General features: G+C 42.3%; 1 protein-coding gene across 3 annotated transcripts in view; it reads left to right on the top strand.

Annotated features, from left to right (window-relative positions):
* LOC147613563 (phenylalanyl-tRNA synthetase, putative / phenylalanine-tRNA ligase) overlaps window positions 1-10495 on the top strand; it is a 91232-nt gene extending 80737 nt beyond the window's left edge. For all 3 annotated transcript variants that reach the window (XM_086781559.1, XM_086781561.1, XM_086781560.1), the window contains exons 14-18: window positions 8719-8790; window positions 8910-8976; window positions 9179-9304; window positions 9882-9936; window positions 10049-10495. In XM_086781559.1, the coding sequence (XP_086637685.1) occupies window positions 8719-8790; window positions 8910-8976; window positions 9179-9304; window positions 9882-9936; window positions 10049-10105 (377 nt within the window). In that variant the 3' untranslated portion in view covers window positions 10106-10495. The remainder of the gene's footprint in view (window positions 1-8718; window positions 8791-8909; window positions 8977-9178; window positions 9305-9881; window positions 9937-10048) is intronic.
* Window positions 10496-15112: the final 4617 nt, after the last annotated feature.

The raw sequence follows: 15112 nt of genomic DNA, 5'->3' as shown, positions 1-15112 counted from the left end.
TTTGTTCTCTGAACAGGCAATGGCTGTCCTGGAGCCTGTACCTGTTGTCCTCGTCCACGAGCACCCCCTTGGGGAGGAGTCTCTGGAGCCAATGGACCTGGACGTGGTTCATCACCACTAACAAAATCCCAAAGACCTTTTGCCACAAGCACATTTTTCAGCATAAAACTCCACAAGGAGTAGTTCGTGCCATCCAATTTGTCTTCCTTAGACAAATATGTGAATACATCACTTTGCTGTTGATTTGCCATTATGCTTTACGCACAATGTTGTACCTGTTTACCAAAAAACCCAATAGCAAAAACCCTGATAACAACTGTACTCCACTGAATACAGTTCACCCAAATCTGCCTGCACTCTCAATCCTCTGAATGTGCAGCTCAATGCACCAATGACTGAGTAGAGCAGCAAATGGCGTACACAATGCCAAAATGCCCCAAAAATGCCCAAATTTGCCGCACCCAAACTGTGCAAAAAAACCTGTATATTTTCTTGCTAGAAAATCTGCCTGTTGTGCCTGTATATTTTCACAGAGAAAATTAAAGTGCCCAATATTCAAAACTTGTAATGCTTACCAGGTGAGATTTCAACAGGTCTGAGTTGACTGAAGTGTGCAGATACGTAGACTGTTGTACAGTCGCCAGGTGCAGTCGCCAAGTACACAACACTTTAAAGCTGCACTTTTCTCTGTGCAGGTGACGATTAGCGCTGGCTGGGGCTGCAGGCGGCGTCTTGCAGGTGGCGCATAGGTACACGGGCTGAATAGCAGACTGAAGGCGACCAGGCACAGTTGGTACAGGTGTTGACAAGTGCAGTACAGTACTGCGCTGTCTTGTACAGTTGGCGCAGGCAGGTGACAGTCGGCCCTTACAGGCACGTAGGCTGCAGTACGGCGGCGCTGTCAGGTACGGAGGCTACAGTACGGCGACGTTGACAGGAACAGAAGCTGCAGTACGGCGGCACTGTCAGGTACGGAAGCAGCAGTACGGCGGACTGGTACGGACAGACGTACGGGCAGATGTACGGGCAGTTGATAAAGGTGAATGTGTACAGCAATGGGCAAAGGCAAAGCTTCAATGGCTCTGATACCAATTGAAGGTACTGAAGGATTAGGGTTAGGGTTTACAGAAAGCAATCAGGCGTGGAAAACAAGGAGGAGGAGTGAACACGACTGTTGTATGCTTCAAATGAATAAAATCAAGTACAAGCCACATGATAGTGACCCCTAAAGGATAAGTGTTCACATGTCCGGCCATAAATGTGCCGGGTGGACCAAAACACTTATAAACTGCATATAAGTGAAACTGAACTAAACTGGGGGAAAAAACCTCCACTAACTGAAGTAAAAAGTGCCCCAGTAACCTACTGATGATCATTAGCACTCCTTTGGGTGCATACACAGCATAAAACCCAACACATTCACCGTTTCTCCTCTCTCCCTCGTTCTGCTTCACCCCTTCATTGTTATCTCATTTAATGCGTAGGGAGGCAAGAACTGGGCATAGAATCTTTCCTTGAACTCTCCCATGATCTAACAAGATTTGGCGAGAGCTTCTCTGTAAGCCACCAATGAGTAGCAGTAGCTTTCATGAACATGCTTACATGCCGGATCATGGATTTTGAGTGAAATCCTCATCACTAAAATCAATATTAAACTGGGCAATAAAAGCAAGTACCTCGATGCATCATACGCTGCATGTGTTGTGCATCCACATTTTCAACCGGCAATGGCATTTGACATACATTTTGACTATTGTCATAAACATTGTATCCTTCCAAGGTGGTTCCAAACGTAGTGAACGATACGTTTAGTACGTTTGGAAAATGTTTGAAAAACGTGCTGAAAAGATTCCAAATGTAGTGAACATTGTCCCCGATATATATACTTGTAAACTTTTGAAATATGAAGTTTGAAGATTTATCAATGAACATTGAAGCACTTACTAATACTATACAACCTTTAATTTCAATTTTGCACAACTTACAACTTACAAGTTACAAGTGACAATGGCAAATGCAAATATCAATAATCAAATAAAATAATTAAACAATGAACATAAATGAAAGTGAGATGGATCATGGATAAATGATAAATCTGACATCATAAGATTGTAGACATATGTCATACATGAATGATGATACTACAGAGAATATGATCTCAATTCTGATTCCTAGAGGCTAGGCACCTGAGCCCCTCAAACTAAGAGGCTGGGCCTAACAAGCAAAGCAAAGTCTATACTTGTCACCAAAAAAAAAAACTAGTAACTATAAACTATAATAGCATCTAGCTACTCATCTAAACCAGATGAGGACTCTGAAGAAACATCTCCATCCGTCAACATGTTGCCATCCGAGTCATAGTCAGGCTCTCTGACCACCGGGTACTGTAGGAATGGTGTCACTCGTATCTATGGGTCCCTCGTCTAAGGGATCATCATCATCATGTGCAAGAGACTCGTGCTACTCATGACTCATGAGGTTACACATACGAAGTTTAATAATAAACATTTCGAGTTGGCAAGTAATTTACCTCCTTCACACCAGTGGCTGTCCTGAGTTTGCGTAAAAGACAGAGGTCGGATCGACAAAACACCAACCTCTCTAACTGTTGAGTACTCAAGCGATTACGGATCTTGGTGTACACAAGAGAGTATGCACTCCAATTCCATTCGCATGCACCAGTAGAGCTACAAACTTGAGATAGCAATCTAAAGGCGGACAGTTTTGGCCTGGTATCCATGGATGTCCCACCACGTAAGTGGTTTCGCCTGTCCTTGAACTGCTGAGGCACTTAACTTGCCAAAGACAACTCCCCCGATTGCGGTAGACGACCAACTCCTCATCGAAGGTCACCATGTCATCGTAGCTAAGCACTCGAGACACATAAGCATCCTTGAGCAAATTGAGTTGTGTGTCTGTTTGGAGCTCGATCTCCCCTGCCTTGCTTGCATCCACTGCACACAAGAAATATGTGCCCATGCAATTAGAAACAAGGATGTTGATGATATGTCTTCTCCGCACATCACTCCATGCATCTGAAACGATACTACAACCATGCTTCTTCCAAGATAATCTTATTGGGTCTAGGGCATTCTCTATGCGCTGTTTCTCATCCTCTAGCATGGTTGTCCACATCTTCTGGTAGTCTAATCCAGTCCAATTCTCACATGGACCTACATCGGAGACGGCTTTAATCATTCTCTTCCACTAATCTGTGCAAAGGACATTGGAAGAGATATTGCACTCAATGAGAGTGCGCTCTATCTCTATCTCTGCTTTCCGCTACCTCTCCTTCACCCATGAGGATTGGTTCAATGTACCACGTAGAGTGGTCTGATGGTGTCGTCCTGCACTACCACCTGCAATATTCTCCACATGAGACTGTCCATCATCTACTCTAGCGAGAGCCTTGCGGGAGAGAGAGAGAGAGAGAGAGAGAGAGAGAGAGTTGTATTAACGTCTTCAAAAGGCCAAAATAACCTATGAGACCAAAAGGTTACATCATATCCATGAGGTACATAATCCTGGGTACAAAATAGTAATAAAGAAAGATAACAAAAATCTATAACTTTAAAATCTGATCTAGGCGCATGAGCAGAGAGCTCTCATATCACCCTAATACATCCCTCATGGGCCTCTGTGACATGGTGCTCAAGGTGGTAAAACTGAGCTGGCGCGAGAAGGTCCTGCGATGATGGGAGATGATGGCCCGGATCTTCATGTGGTGGCGTGGCCGTGGGTGAGGGCCATGGGGTCTGGGGCGTCGAGCTCTGCATAACTCAGTGGCTCTGTCGAGTGTCACACCTCTCGGCGGAGCTCCTACACTAGCTTGTGGTCTGGGTATGATGGGTGGATCAGCCCTCGGAGTGCTAGTATGGAAGAAGTCAGTGAGAGCTCTCTGTGGTGCTGGTCCTTGAGCAAGTACAGCTGATCTGGATCTCACTAAGGACTCCCTGTGTCTACGGAGCTCTAGAAGAAAAAGTCCCCGGGAACTCCATGATACTAGAAAGTGGTCCTAACCCAACTCGGAAGAGGCAGTGGAACCTCCCCTGAATCTCATAGTACACGAGGCATCGGCATATGTAATGGTCCTCTGTCTCGAGCTCTGTGTGACAGAGAGTCTCTTGATCAGTCTGGCCCGTGGGACAGTGTCAAAAGCTTTGCGGAAATCCACAAAGCAGCAGTATATCCATTGCTTGTGAGCTCTCCCCTCCTCAATGATCCCCCGTAGTGTAAAGATATGATCTAGTGTGGAGTGCCCTCTCCTGAAGCCTGCGTGCCCCGGTGCTCTGAGTCTCTGCTCCTCGGACCATCTACTAAGCTCATGCTCCAAAATCGAACCATAAATCTTGGCCAAGGTGTGACCAATCATGATAGTCCTATAGTTGTTGGGGTCCATGGGGTCACCTCCTTTCAAGATAGGTACAATAGTATTCGATGACCAGCTGACGGGGAAACTTTCACATAAAGCCTTGTTAAACATGTGAACCAGTAAAGGGACTAGCGTGTCTCTAGCATGGGAGAAATGCTTGGTGAGGAGTCCATCATGATCCTGTGCTCTCCCGAGCTGCATCTTGTCAATAGCATCTCTCACCATGCTGAGGTGAAAGAAGGAAGAGTGTGGGGGACGAGGTTCGGGTGGATGGGTGAGAGGTGGCTACTCGGGGACATGGTAGAGAGAGGTGGCATAGGTGTGCCAGGTGCTGGGTGAAGTAATCGGAGTTGGAAGGCGATGATCCTGGAAGATCCTCCCGGTTTCCTTACAGTCCCTTGCAAGAAATAGCTGGTATAGCTCCTGCTCAAGCCTTGCTAGGTAGGCTTTCTTCTTTCTTCGTGTGAGACGTCGAAAGATCACTCGTGCCTGTTGGTGAGTGGTGGATCCTAGTGCCATCTCCCGATGTAAACGGCTCGGGTATCACGACATTCCTCGTCGTACCAGCTATTCCGTGGAACAATCCCTCCTGGTGATGTAGGGGTGGCTCTGGAGTGTGGGAAGGCGGCTGCAGCGGACATATGGAGGGTGGCTGAGAGGTGTGTAGTAAGCTCATCAAGTGGGATGTGGGGGTCGAGGTCGGAGAGAGAGAGAGAGAGAGAGAGAGAGAGAGTTGAGCGTGGACAGGAGGGAGAAAGAGAGAGAGAGAGTGGAGTCATGGACTCTTGAGCCTGATGAGAGAGAGAGTTGCATGCACGTAAGAAAGAGAAGAAAAAAAAATGTGATGTTGACATGCGTTCATTTTTTAACCTACAGTAATCAAAATCCCACGTTCACTAACGTTTCCAAACGTTAGTGAACGTTTCAATCGTTCCAAACGTTTGGATCATATCCAAATTGCGTTTGGATGCAACCTTGTATCCTTCACAGGCTACATAAGGTACACCTGCATGACGTAAAGTCGCTGATGGTTCCTCTCTAATAGCATGAGGATTTATCCTCTTAGATATATGTCCTATTCAACCACATGTGGGGATACCAAGACATGCGGGATGGTTGCTTGTTTTACATAGGCATCCTTGGTACGACTCGGTACGAGGCTCGAGCCAAATATACACGTGCTATATCTCTCGGTTGCATGTGCAACTCTTGAGAATCATTGCCATGACATGATACATAAAAGATTTAGCTTTCTTGGCCTTCAAACGATCATGTACCAATGGATCCTCACAGTAGAGCTTTAATTCTTCTTGTGCATAAAAAAGAGCTTGCATAGAGTAAGTTCAGCCCTTAAGGCTATGGACTCTTCTTTTTGCAGTTTCTCTTTGCCACGAGATGGCTGTCCCACATGTTCTTGTTCCTTGGTATACACCACACATGAGTTGCTCTTCTTGTAAAGCATAGGAAGCATGCATTTCATTGTCACTGTCTCTTCTGTTGGCATCTCCAACATTCATTGTACGGCTGTCCACAGTGTTCTAAGTATAGAGATAGCTAGTGTTTGTAGTGATCGTCTTTCACGATAGAAGGGAAAGAGAACCCTATGCTCTAATACCTATGTAATTCTAGTGATTGGTGTGGAATGCTTGGATGAACACAATGCTAATCAATACACTTAAATACACCAAGATTTAATGGGCAACAAGCACAATACAAGGTGTAATTTTTTGAATTGACATGAGACGCACAATGATCCGCAACGGCCAATCCCTCCCTCAAATAATGTTTATTGATCTCGAGAGAATCAAGTACATTAGTTTCATGGGCATTTCTAACCAAATTTCCATACCAATGCATATGAATATAATATTGCAAACAATATGGTTGTCGGTGAAGATATGCAACTCACGTTACCCTCTCAAGTGCCCATGTTCCCTACCATCTGCTCTCTATTGTTCCACCAACACATGGTAGCACCAATTTGCAAGAGAGCACGCAGGACAAGAGAACACTACACAGGGTATGTGGATATGGAGTCCCGTCTCCTCTGCTACTTGCTTCCATAATTAAGCATTAAAGCTTACCAATTGCAAGTAGAGCCGATGACAACGGAAGTCTTCATGGTGGAAGCATCTGGAGTGTTGAAATCTTCAAACTGTCGTGACAAAAGTCTTCAAGAAGATGAAGGGAACCTTGGAAAAGCTGTCCTTTTGGTTTAACTTGAGAAAGCAATGCTGGAATTAGGGTTTTCAGCCAAAAGACCAGAAATTACAACAAATATAAGAGTTGTTTTGCTGAATTCTAGTCATTGGGAGTGTGTAGGAGAGTGAATACCACTTGGAAACACTCTTGGAAGCTTGGAAAACACACTAGCAAGCATGGATATGGAGTTGGAAAAGAGAAAGTGCAAAAAATACAGCCAAAAAGGCTCATGAAGGGGGGGCGCCTATTGCTAGAGAGAGAGGAAAGAGAGATGATGAGATGTCCACCTTGGGTGTTAGGTAGAGAGGACAAGTGACTTTTGGTGCAAGCTGGGATGGACACATGGCTGGTTGATCCCTTTGTACAAAGGAGATAAGGTTTGGGCGGTGGGCATTGAGCTTTGTCCGGCTTGGGACATCATTGTGTGCGAACACAGGGTTGGTCATAATTTATAAATGAGTTTTGGTTGTCGAAAACTTAATGTAGTGTGTATACACTCACTTATAAATTAATGCTAGTTTCTAAGGCTAGGTTTTGACAATACTTACCACATGCCACATAACCATGTCAAAAGACAGATTCACACGTACGGTTCACGGGCGGGCCGCGGGCCTCCCCTTACCCGGAACTATACATTGGTCAAGCAAGCACGACAATAGCATGCGAATTCAATTGCAGGTAAGCACATAAAGATGCTATGCAATGCAGCATTGGTATGGACAATCCCCATTCACGAGACTACCAAAATAGACTAGACCCAATGGAACACCAATCCTCCAGGTATTTCCGAGCATGAACACACAAGCACAAGTCCCAACGGAAAGCCAAGTCCACAGTATCACATGAGTGGCATCAATCCCCGGCATATGCAACTGCCATGGATGCCAGTCCAATGTACATACATAATGAGAAGGCACGGGTGGACCGTGACATTTAGAAGGACTACATATAACATTAAGCATCCTCGATGAATCATAGAGGGACTACATGTAACAAGCTACGACAATTGTCTTCGCAATTTCAGGGTGTTCGATTATGGGTGAGCTGGATTAACAAGTTGTGTATTCCTTACGACCTTGATTTGGTTCTGGTTTTGTCTTTTGTTCCATCGAAACGATAAGTGATTGGCTATGATTGTCCTGCTTTGGAGAAAGCATTTGTTTGGCCCTGAGCTTGAGCTGATAGAATAGTGAATGCTTTTTCTTGTTTGTTTTTAGCACTGTCAAGTGATTACTAGGAAAAAAAAATTCATGCTGTGGGAACAAATCTCCTTCTCTGACAATGCTTTGAGTTCCAGAGCTGTCTGTAAATTTCTCTATGCATAAATGCTAATAAGTGTGACAATAAGATAAACATTTTGATTACATGTTGCTTATGCTAGGGTTTCATTCGCTTACCTTGCTGTTCCTTTTTCTCTATATTTTTCATGGTATCAACACCACTTTTTTGCATTCGTTTATTTAAAGCCATGGTCAGGTATGATTTTCATTTTTCTCAGAAAACCCATCCACGGTCTATATAGATGTCACATAACTATATTTTCTTATTGCCATCTAGCTTCAAGCATCTCTCAAAGTGCGGCTCATATGCTAAAATCTAGCCTCTCATACTGTGAGACCCTGTGCTCAACATAATCTTCTCCTATAGTATGGGAGACTATTGATGCTTATCTCAAATCAGCCCAGGGTTTTGTAAATGCCAGATGGGTGTGGGTGTTCTGCCATCTAACGACTGCGGTTAAGTCATGTGCCCTTACCAGGTTGGCCTTTCTCACTTCAATATAGCCCAGGGGTGCTCACTTAGTATATGTTTGAGACTTGAGTGCACATAGTTAAATCTCTAAGTGGTTTGGTTTTCTCCAAGATGGTTCGCCCGAGTCAGCAAGTGTCCAAGGTTCTGTAATTGCTAATTTTCTTGGATTTTCTGTTGGCGTTCTCTCTTGCTGAACCTGGATTGGATCTGTGATCAATCCTCACCCTTGGTTTTGAAAGTGAAGTTGTTTTCTGCTTTTAATCTCAAATGTATGTTTTTCGAGTTCTAGTCATGATTTGATCTCGTGAACTTGAAGTTGTCTTTTACTTCCAAACTGCAGTTTATTGTTTATAACTCATCAGCATAAGAGTAAGGTGGAGTTATAATTGCAGGCTTGATATGCGACAGAGGTTTGACGCTAGGTGATCTCATGGGTGTTCTAAATGAGTTCTTCAGTCGATTAGGTGGGATTTTCTAATTGAGAAGATATCACTGGTTTTCAAACCTATATTCATAATTCTCAATTGTACACCATCAATAGTATATAACATGCACTTTTAGTGGCTCTTTGCTGTTGTTTTAGGTATCAAAAAACTCCGGTTCAAGCCAGCATACAATCCCTACACAGAACCAAGTATGGAGATCTTCAGGTGCTTTGTTTTTCCTTGACCTGTCATGTCTGGAGTGTTGTCATACGTGTGCAAGGTTCCTTATCGAGTCAAAGGCTTGCTGGTATTTCAGTGCAAGAGCTTGCGATAAAACTTTGGATTTTTGCTGTAAGTAGTATATGCCTAGTCTGTTTCAGCAAGATCTCATGGGACATCTAATGTCTTCCATTGCTCGTATGTGCAGCTATCATGACATGTTGAAAAAATGGGTAGAAGTAGGAAATTCGGGCGTGTTTCGGCCTGAGATGCTTTTACCAATGGGCTTGCCCAATGATGTATCAGTGATTGCTTGGGGCTTATCTTTGGAAAGGTAACAGACTTCCCCCTGCTTTGTGCTTTACATAGTCTCCATTTTGTTTCTTTTAGAACAACCAGTTGGTGTAGCCTGTTGATGAGAAGAGAATGCACATTCAATCATTTTCTGAGGACAACATGAAAGAGCAGTTCTGGAGGAGCACATTAATGGGCATGTGCGCATGGATGTTGACCAGTCATGCCTGCCCATACAGGCATGCACTCACGTGCAAACCCATGCTTGCTTGCCAGCTCGGATGCCGAACAATCGTGTATCCCAGGCTGATGTCCCCCTTGCTGCTCCCATTACTTCTCCCTAGCAGTGTATCATATTTAGGGGAAACAGCTTGATATGTGAGGTCTCTATGCCGCCCTGAGCCTGAAATGCATAACGGCAGTTGTAGACATTATCCATTCCTGAATCAGTGTGTTTGTGTTTTTGCCGTTTTACCATTTTGACGGTGATGAAGTATGTTCCTTGGCACAAATATGTTTGCCTTAGGCTCTGTGCTTGTGTGGATAATTTTGCATGTTTTGAAACTGGTCCCGCATGGCCATTTTGCATCATTAATATATTTTTCTATTCACTTCAGGCCGACGATGATTCTATATGGGATAGATAACATCCGGGATCTTTTTGGCCACAAGGTGAACTCTTCTAATTCTAGCTTCTTTGTACACCAGTTTCATGTTGATTTTTTTCAGCTATTGACAAAAGCAGGAGTTTATGATTTTTGAGCTAATCTATTTGTACTGACAGGTTGATTTGAGATTGATAGAAGCCAATCCAATATGCCGCCTTGGATTGCATGTTTAATGGCTGCTAGAAGCTGAATCTCTGGATTTTCCTAATGCTTTGTCTCATTTACCAGTACTCTGCCATATGCCATTGAAGCATGGGAAACTTACTAGCTTTTGTTGGGAGCCTGACTAGTACATTCATATCATTAGTGATCTATGGTGATATATAACACCCCCTCCCCCATCGTTTTTTCACCTTTTCTTCTGCGCCTCTCCCCCCCAAAGTTTTGACATCTAGTGTGTTTGTTCTCCAGCGGCAGCATTATGGAGCCATATACATGTTAAATTATACTTATGTTGCATTAAACTTAGTTGCATCACAAGGTCATAAAATTGTCAACTCATTTGGTCACATTGTATTAAGTGGCACTACACATTGCTTTAGAAATGTGAAGAGCTTTTGTAACTTGTTCCCTGCATGGAAACATCGAGTTGTCCTTAATAAAATGCAGAGTATAATATCTCGCAGCAAATGTTTAACATGGCTGCTGTTGGGTTAACCTCTAGTATATGACATGGAATTTGCTTTGATACATTTACTGAGGCGGAGGCTGACTATCTTAGAAGAAAGCGCATGTAAACGATTTCAACTTTGAAAAGCGAAGTGTAAATGTAAGTAAGTGCAATTTATTGGAAAGGCATCTTTAATTTGGTGGATATTTGGTCTTCCAGCGCCCCCTTCCTTGTGTGCTGGTTTCAAGGTGGAAAGCAAGTTTTACGAACATCAAAGGTAGGAGTAGAAGTTCCTGGCTAATAGTAAACCTATGAGACCATTATTAATAGCCCTCGATGACCATAGCAGAACATGAAACGCAAGAGACTATAAGGTCTGCAACAGGGAGTGGCATCTATAAAATTTACAGATTGTTGAAATTAGCAACGGGTTGACATTTGAGCTCTATAGACAATTGCATTCTGCCATGTCACTCAGTACAACTTGTGGAACTCTACGGATCGTTGTGGGGCATTGTTGGTGGTGCTTGAGTTGCATAGAAGTTGAGAAATTGCACCATTGAAGATCTCGGTTGAGTATCTGGGATTATGGGCAAGAGGCACTGCTCGTGGCTGTGAGAAAAACAGGGCTACAAAGGTCCTGGTATAGTATTTATGCAACCTACGAAGGCACGATACATTGGTAGTTGAGGAAAAGTGGAGCTACAAAGATGGTGTACCCATGGACCCTGAGTTCGGTTAGCAAGACCCTTGAACTCACGGACTTTTGAGTTGGGGCTATGAGACCACGATAGATTTACGGATCGTTGTGGGGCATTGTTGGTGGTGCTTGAGTTGCATAGAAGATGAGAAATTGCACCATTGAAGGTCTGTTGAGTATCTGCGGTTATGGGCAAGGCTCGTGGCTGTGAGACAAACAGAGCTACAAAGATCCTGGTGTAGTACTCATGCAACTGACAAAGGCACAATGCATTGGTAGTTGAGGAAAAGTAGAGCTACAAAGATGGTGTACACATGGACCTTGAGTTGGGTTAGCAAGACCCTTGAACTCACGGATCTTTGAGTTGGGGCCATGAGCTCACGATAGATTTGGTTTGTTTAAAAATAAAAATAAAAATGTTTGTGTAGAAATTTGGCAATGTGACTTTGGAAGAAAGAAAACAGAGAAAGGAAAGGGTTGGATGTGTGCATGTGGGAGTCCTCATCCCCTTTCATAGGGAATCAAGATCTTCACGATGCTACTATGATACTCCTCTCTAATTGACCATCTAATTGAATAGGGTTTTGTACTTGCCCATGCTTACTTCTTGCCCAGTAATCGACAAGGGTTTTACCCTCAAGAGTTTGGCTTAATTTGGCAAGGGTTGATGAGGTATGTGAGGGGCCTTGGATTGTGGTTGGTTGTGGTTTAGTTCAATTCATGAGACAATTACCTCTGTTTGAGTGACTTTATGGCAATTCTACAATGGATAGCTTGGGTAACATGCATGGGACATTTGGGTGCATGGTTGAAGTGAAGGGGATATTCATCTCTTCACGGCTACTCAATAGGGCATTCTTAATCATCCATTTTCGCTGTCTTTAGTGGTTAAGGTTCAAGATGGTGTTTTCGGGATTTTGGTCTCAGTTGCTACCTTGTAGATTATGGTTTCAGTGTGACTTACTTTGTTGATAGAGGTCGACTTAAGTACTACCCTCAAAATATTCTTGAGCTAGATATGGGCACCTTTGCTTCATAGCTTGGTCATACATCAATATTTTGATGTGCATGTCTTTGCTCTATGGTGTAGAATATTAGTGGTGTGACATCTTCTTTGCTATTAACCCCAAAAATAGGTCATACTAAAGGCCACCACCTAAATGATAATTCCTAAGGATGACATCAATTAGTTTGATTCGATCTCCATCTCCCTCTTTGTTGATAGTGGCCACCACACCCAACTAATGGTAACTACATTGATGGTTGGCAATGTGGATAATCTCCTCACTATGACCACCAACTCACACACATACTTATCTAAGTTCAAGAGTCTAATGAACAATAGACAATCAAACACGGGATACTAAATACAATTCTCCATACAATGTTCGAAGATATCTATCTAGTTGCACATGCCTTCCTACTTACATCCGACTCCAACTAAATGTCGTTACAAAGGTGATTACAAGAATCAAGAATCAAGAATCAAGGTCCATTTGTTATAAGAAGAGAATGGTAGAATCTTCTGAAAGGTGGCCGTTTGATGTTGCCCACCTCATAATAAACATGTTGCTCCAACTTGGTAGTCCACCTGGTTCTCGAAGTCCACCAAGTCTACTAAGTCCACCTGGTCAAGTCCACATGGTTCACTAAGTCTACCAAGTTCACCAATTCTACCATCTACAAATATTTGGGGGTCTTCATTTCACCGCTTGCGGTGGGTGAAATAAAAATGATGAAAACTAGCAATGTCCTAGCCACCTAGAGTGGCATCCATACATAAATGAAAGAAAACACCGATAAGCCAAATATACTACCTACTATTCACGGTGTCATGAAAAATAGTGGAACAACTAAAGAAAATAAGTCAATGGTCACCCATAATGGTAAAAAAAAATATTGAAGCAATTGAAGATACCAAAATAACTACTTGGCCACCTCCACAGTTGACAAGAATTAAAAATGATAAAAAGTAGCAATGTCCTGGCCACCTAGAGTGGCATCTAAAATAGTGGAATAACTAAAGAAAATAATTACATGGCCACTCGTAATGGCAAAAAAAAATAATGGCAAAAAAATAATAATTGAAGCAATTGAAGATACCAAAACAACATGATGACCACCCATAGTTGGCAAGAAGAAAACAACTACATAGCCACCTAGAGTGTGGCTACACCAATGAGGAAGTGAGTTGTCCATTAGGAATTTTTTGGACCCAAAAAGGGCCTCCTAAAGGATTCTTAATTTTAAGGGATTGGAGCTTAAAAAGCTGGGCTTAAGGGAGAGAAAGGCTATGATGATCCTTATTTTTTGCCTTGTCACATCAGCCATACCCTCTTAGTTTTACTTTTTAAAGAGAATATTCTCACTCTCTCTTACTTTGACTTTTCTCATACTTTTTGTCTTACTTTTTGAATTTTTTTATCTTCACTCTATAAATTGAATATTTCTTGTCAGTTTAAAATCTCCTTTCTCATTAACTCCCACCATATCTCCCTTCCACATCAGCAAAACATTCTCGTATTTAGGTGGGTCTCAAAAAGTAAATTTTTTATTTTTTTATTTTTTTATATTTTGAGGTAAAAAAAACACCACCCAACCAATATGTATGATGAAAATAAAATTTTCCTCCAAAAAACTTGTAATTCACGGGTCACGTGTGAGAAGCCTGTTAGTCCATCCATAACTAGTTAACTGTTAGGTCCCCATAATCCCATAAACATAACTAACTGTCAGATCCCGAAATTGTGGGGATCCCAAAGATTATTATTTTTAATTTTTTTCATAAATGTAATTTATTGATGAAAAACTTCATGTTAGTATATTTGTATATCAAAAATATCATTTTTTTACTTAGAAAAACAGATTTGTGATAAACCTGCAACAACAAAGTTTTAATAGTCTCTCTCTCTCTCTCTCTCTCTCTCTCCCTATGAGGATCTCTCTGCTTTAGCTTCTTCCTCTGCTTAGCTATGGAGCCTTTGCAAGGTGTGTGTGTAGCTCCTTTTGTGAAGCTAGAAAACGGAAGGTTGATTTACACATTCGTATTCCTGAAGAGTATGGCAGCTCTAAAAAAACCCATCCTACTGATGCACAATCTGTCCAAGCTCGTAGGATAGCTAAGGAAAAAAATATAGATCTTTGGGTTGATGGGCATCTCTATCCAATTGACCCTCCATTAAGAGCAAACCCTCCTTTCTGTAATTTATCATGTTTTATGCAATTTGTTGGTGAAGGAGAGCTTGGCTTGTTAGGATACTGCAGAAGATTGACTATAAGTGGAGCTTGGCAAACCCATATTCTTCAATCTCAATTGCAAGCATCATAATTCAGTCTTTTACAATGTCAAGAACTTAAAACATCATTAGATAAAATGAAAGAGATCCTCACAGAGAATGTGGAGAAGGATGCAAAGATTCAAAGGCTAGAGAAACTTATCAAACGACTCAAAGCAATGCCAAATGGTGCTCGTGAACGCAAAAAGACATTGGCTGGTATAGAATCTCTTGTGTTTAAAGGTGGAGCACGGAAGAAAATGATTCGTACAACAAAGTAAGTAACATAAACTTTCATTATGCACTGAGTGGTTTAAACAAAATAGTCATGATTTGTGTTCTGCCAGGAATTTTCTGCAACAAGAGATGTATGGTTCTAATGAAGAGGGATGGAAGGATTTGGTCAAAGTCATTCTGATACCAAGGATATTCTCTCAATTATTACTGACCCTCTAAAATACGCTAAGCTGTTGTCAGTAATGTAGTGAGCGAGATTACCACCTCCATCGATTCTTCATTAATTTAACATGCTTGTGATGCGGTTGGAATCAACATAAAAGGGTATCAAGCAATCCGTTAGGTCGTAAAAGATACA

The sequence above is a fragment of the Cibotium barometz genome, chromosome 43 (genome assembly GCF_041138505.1).
Source record: "Cibotium barometz isolate CiBa-2024 chromosome 43, ASM4113850v1, whole genome shotgun sequence".
Classification (NCBI taxonomy): Eukaryota; Viridiplantae; Streptophyta; class Polypodiopsida; order Cyatheales; family Cibotiaceae; genus Cibotium; species Cibotium barometz.
The sequence above is the reverse complement of the archived record's forward strand: the minus strand, read 5'-3'. Positions and strand labels throughout refer to the sequence as shown.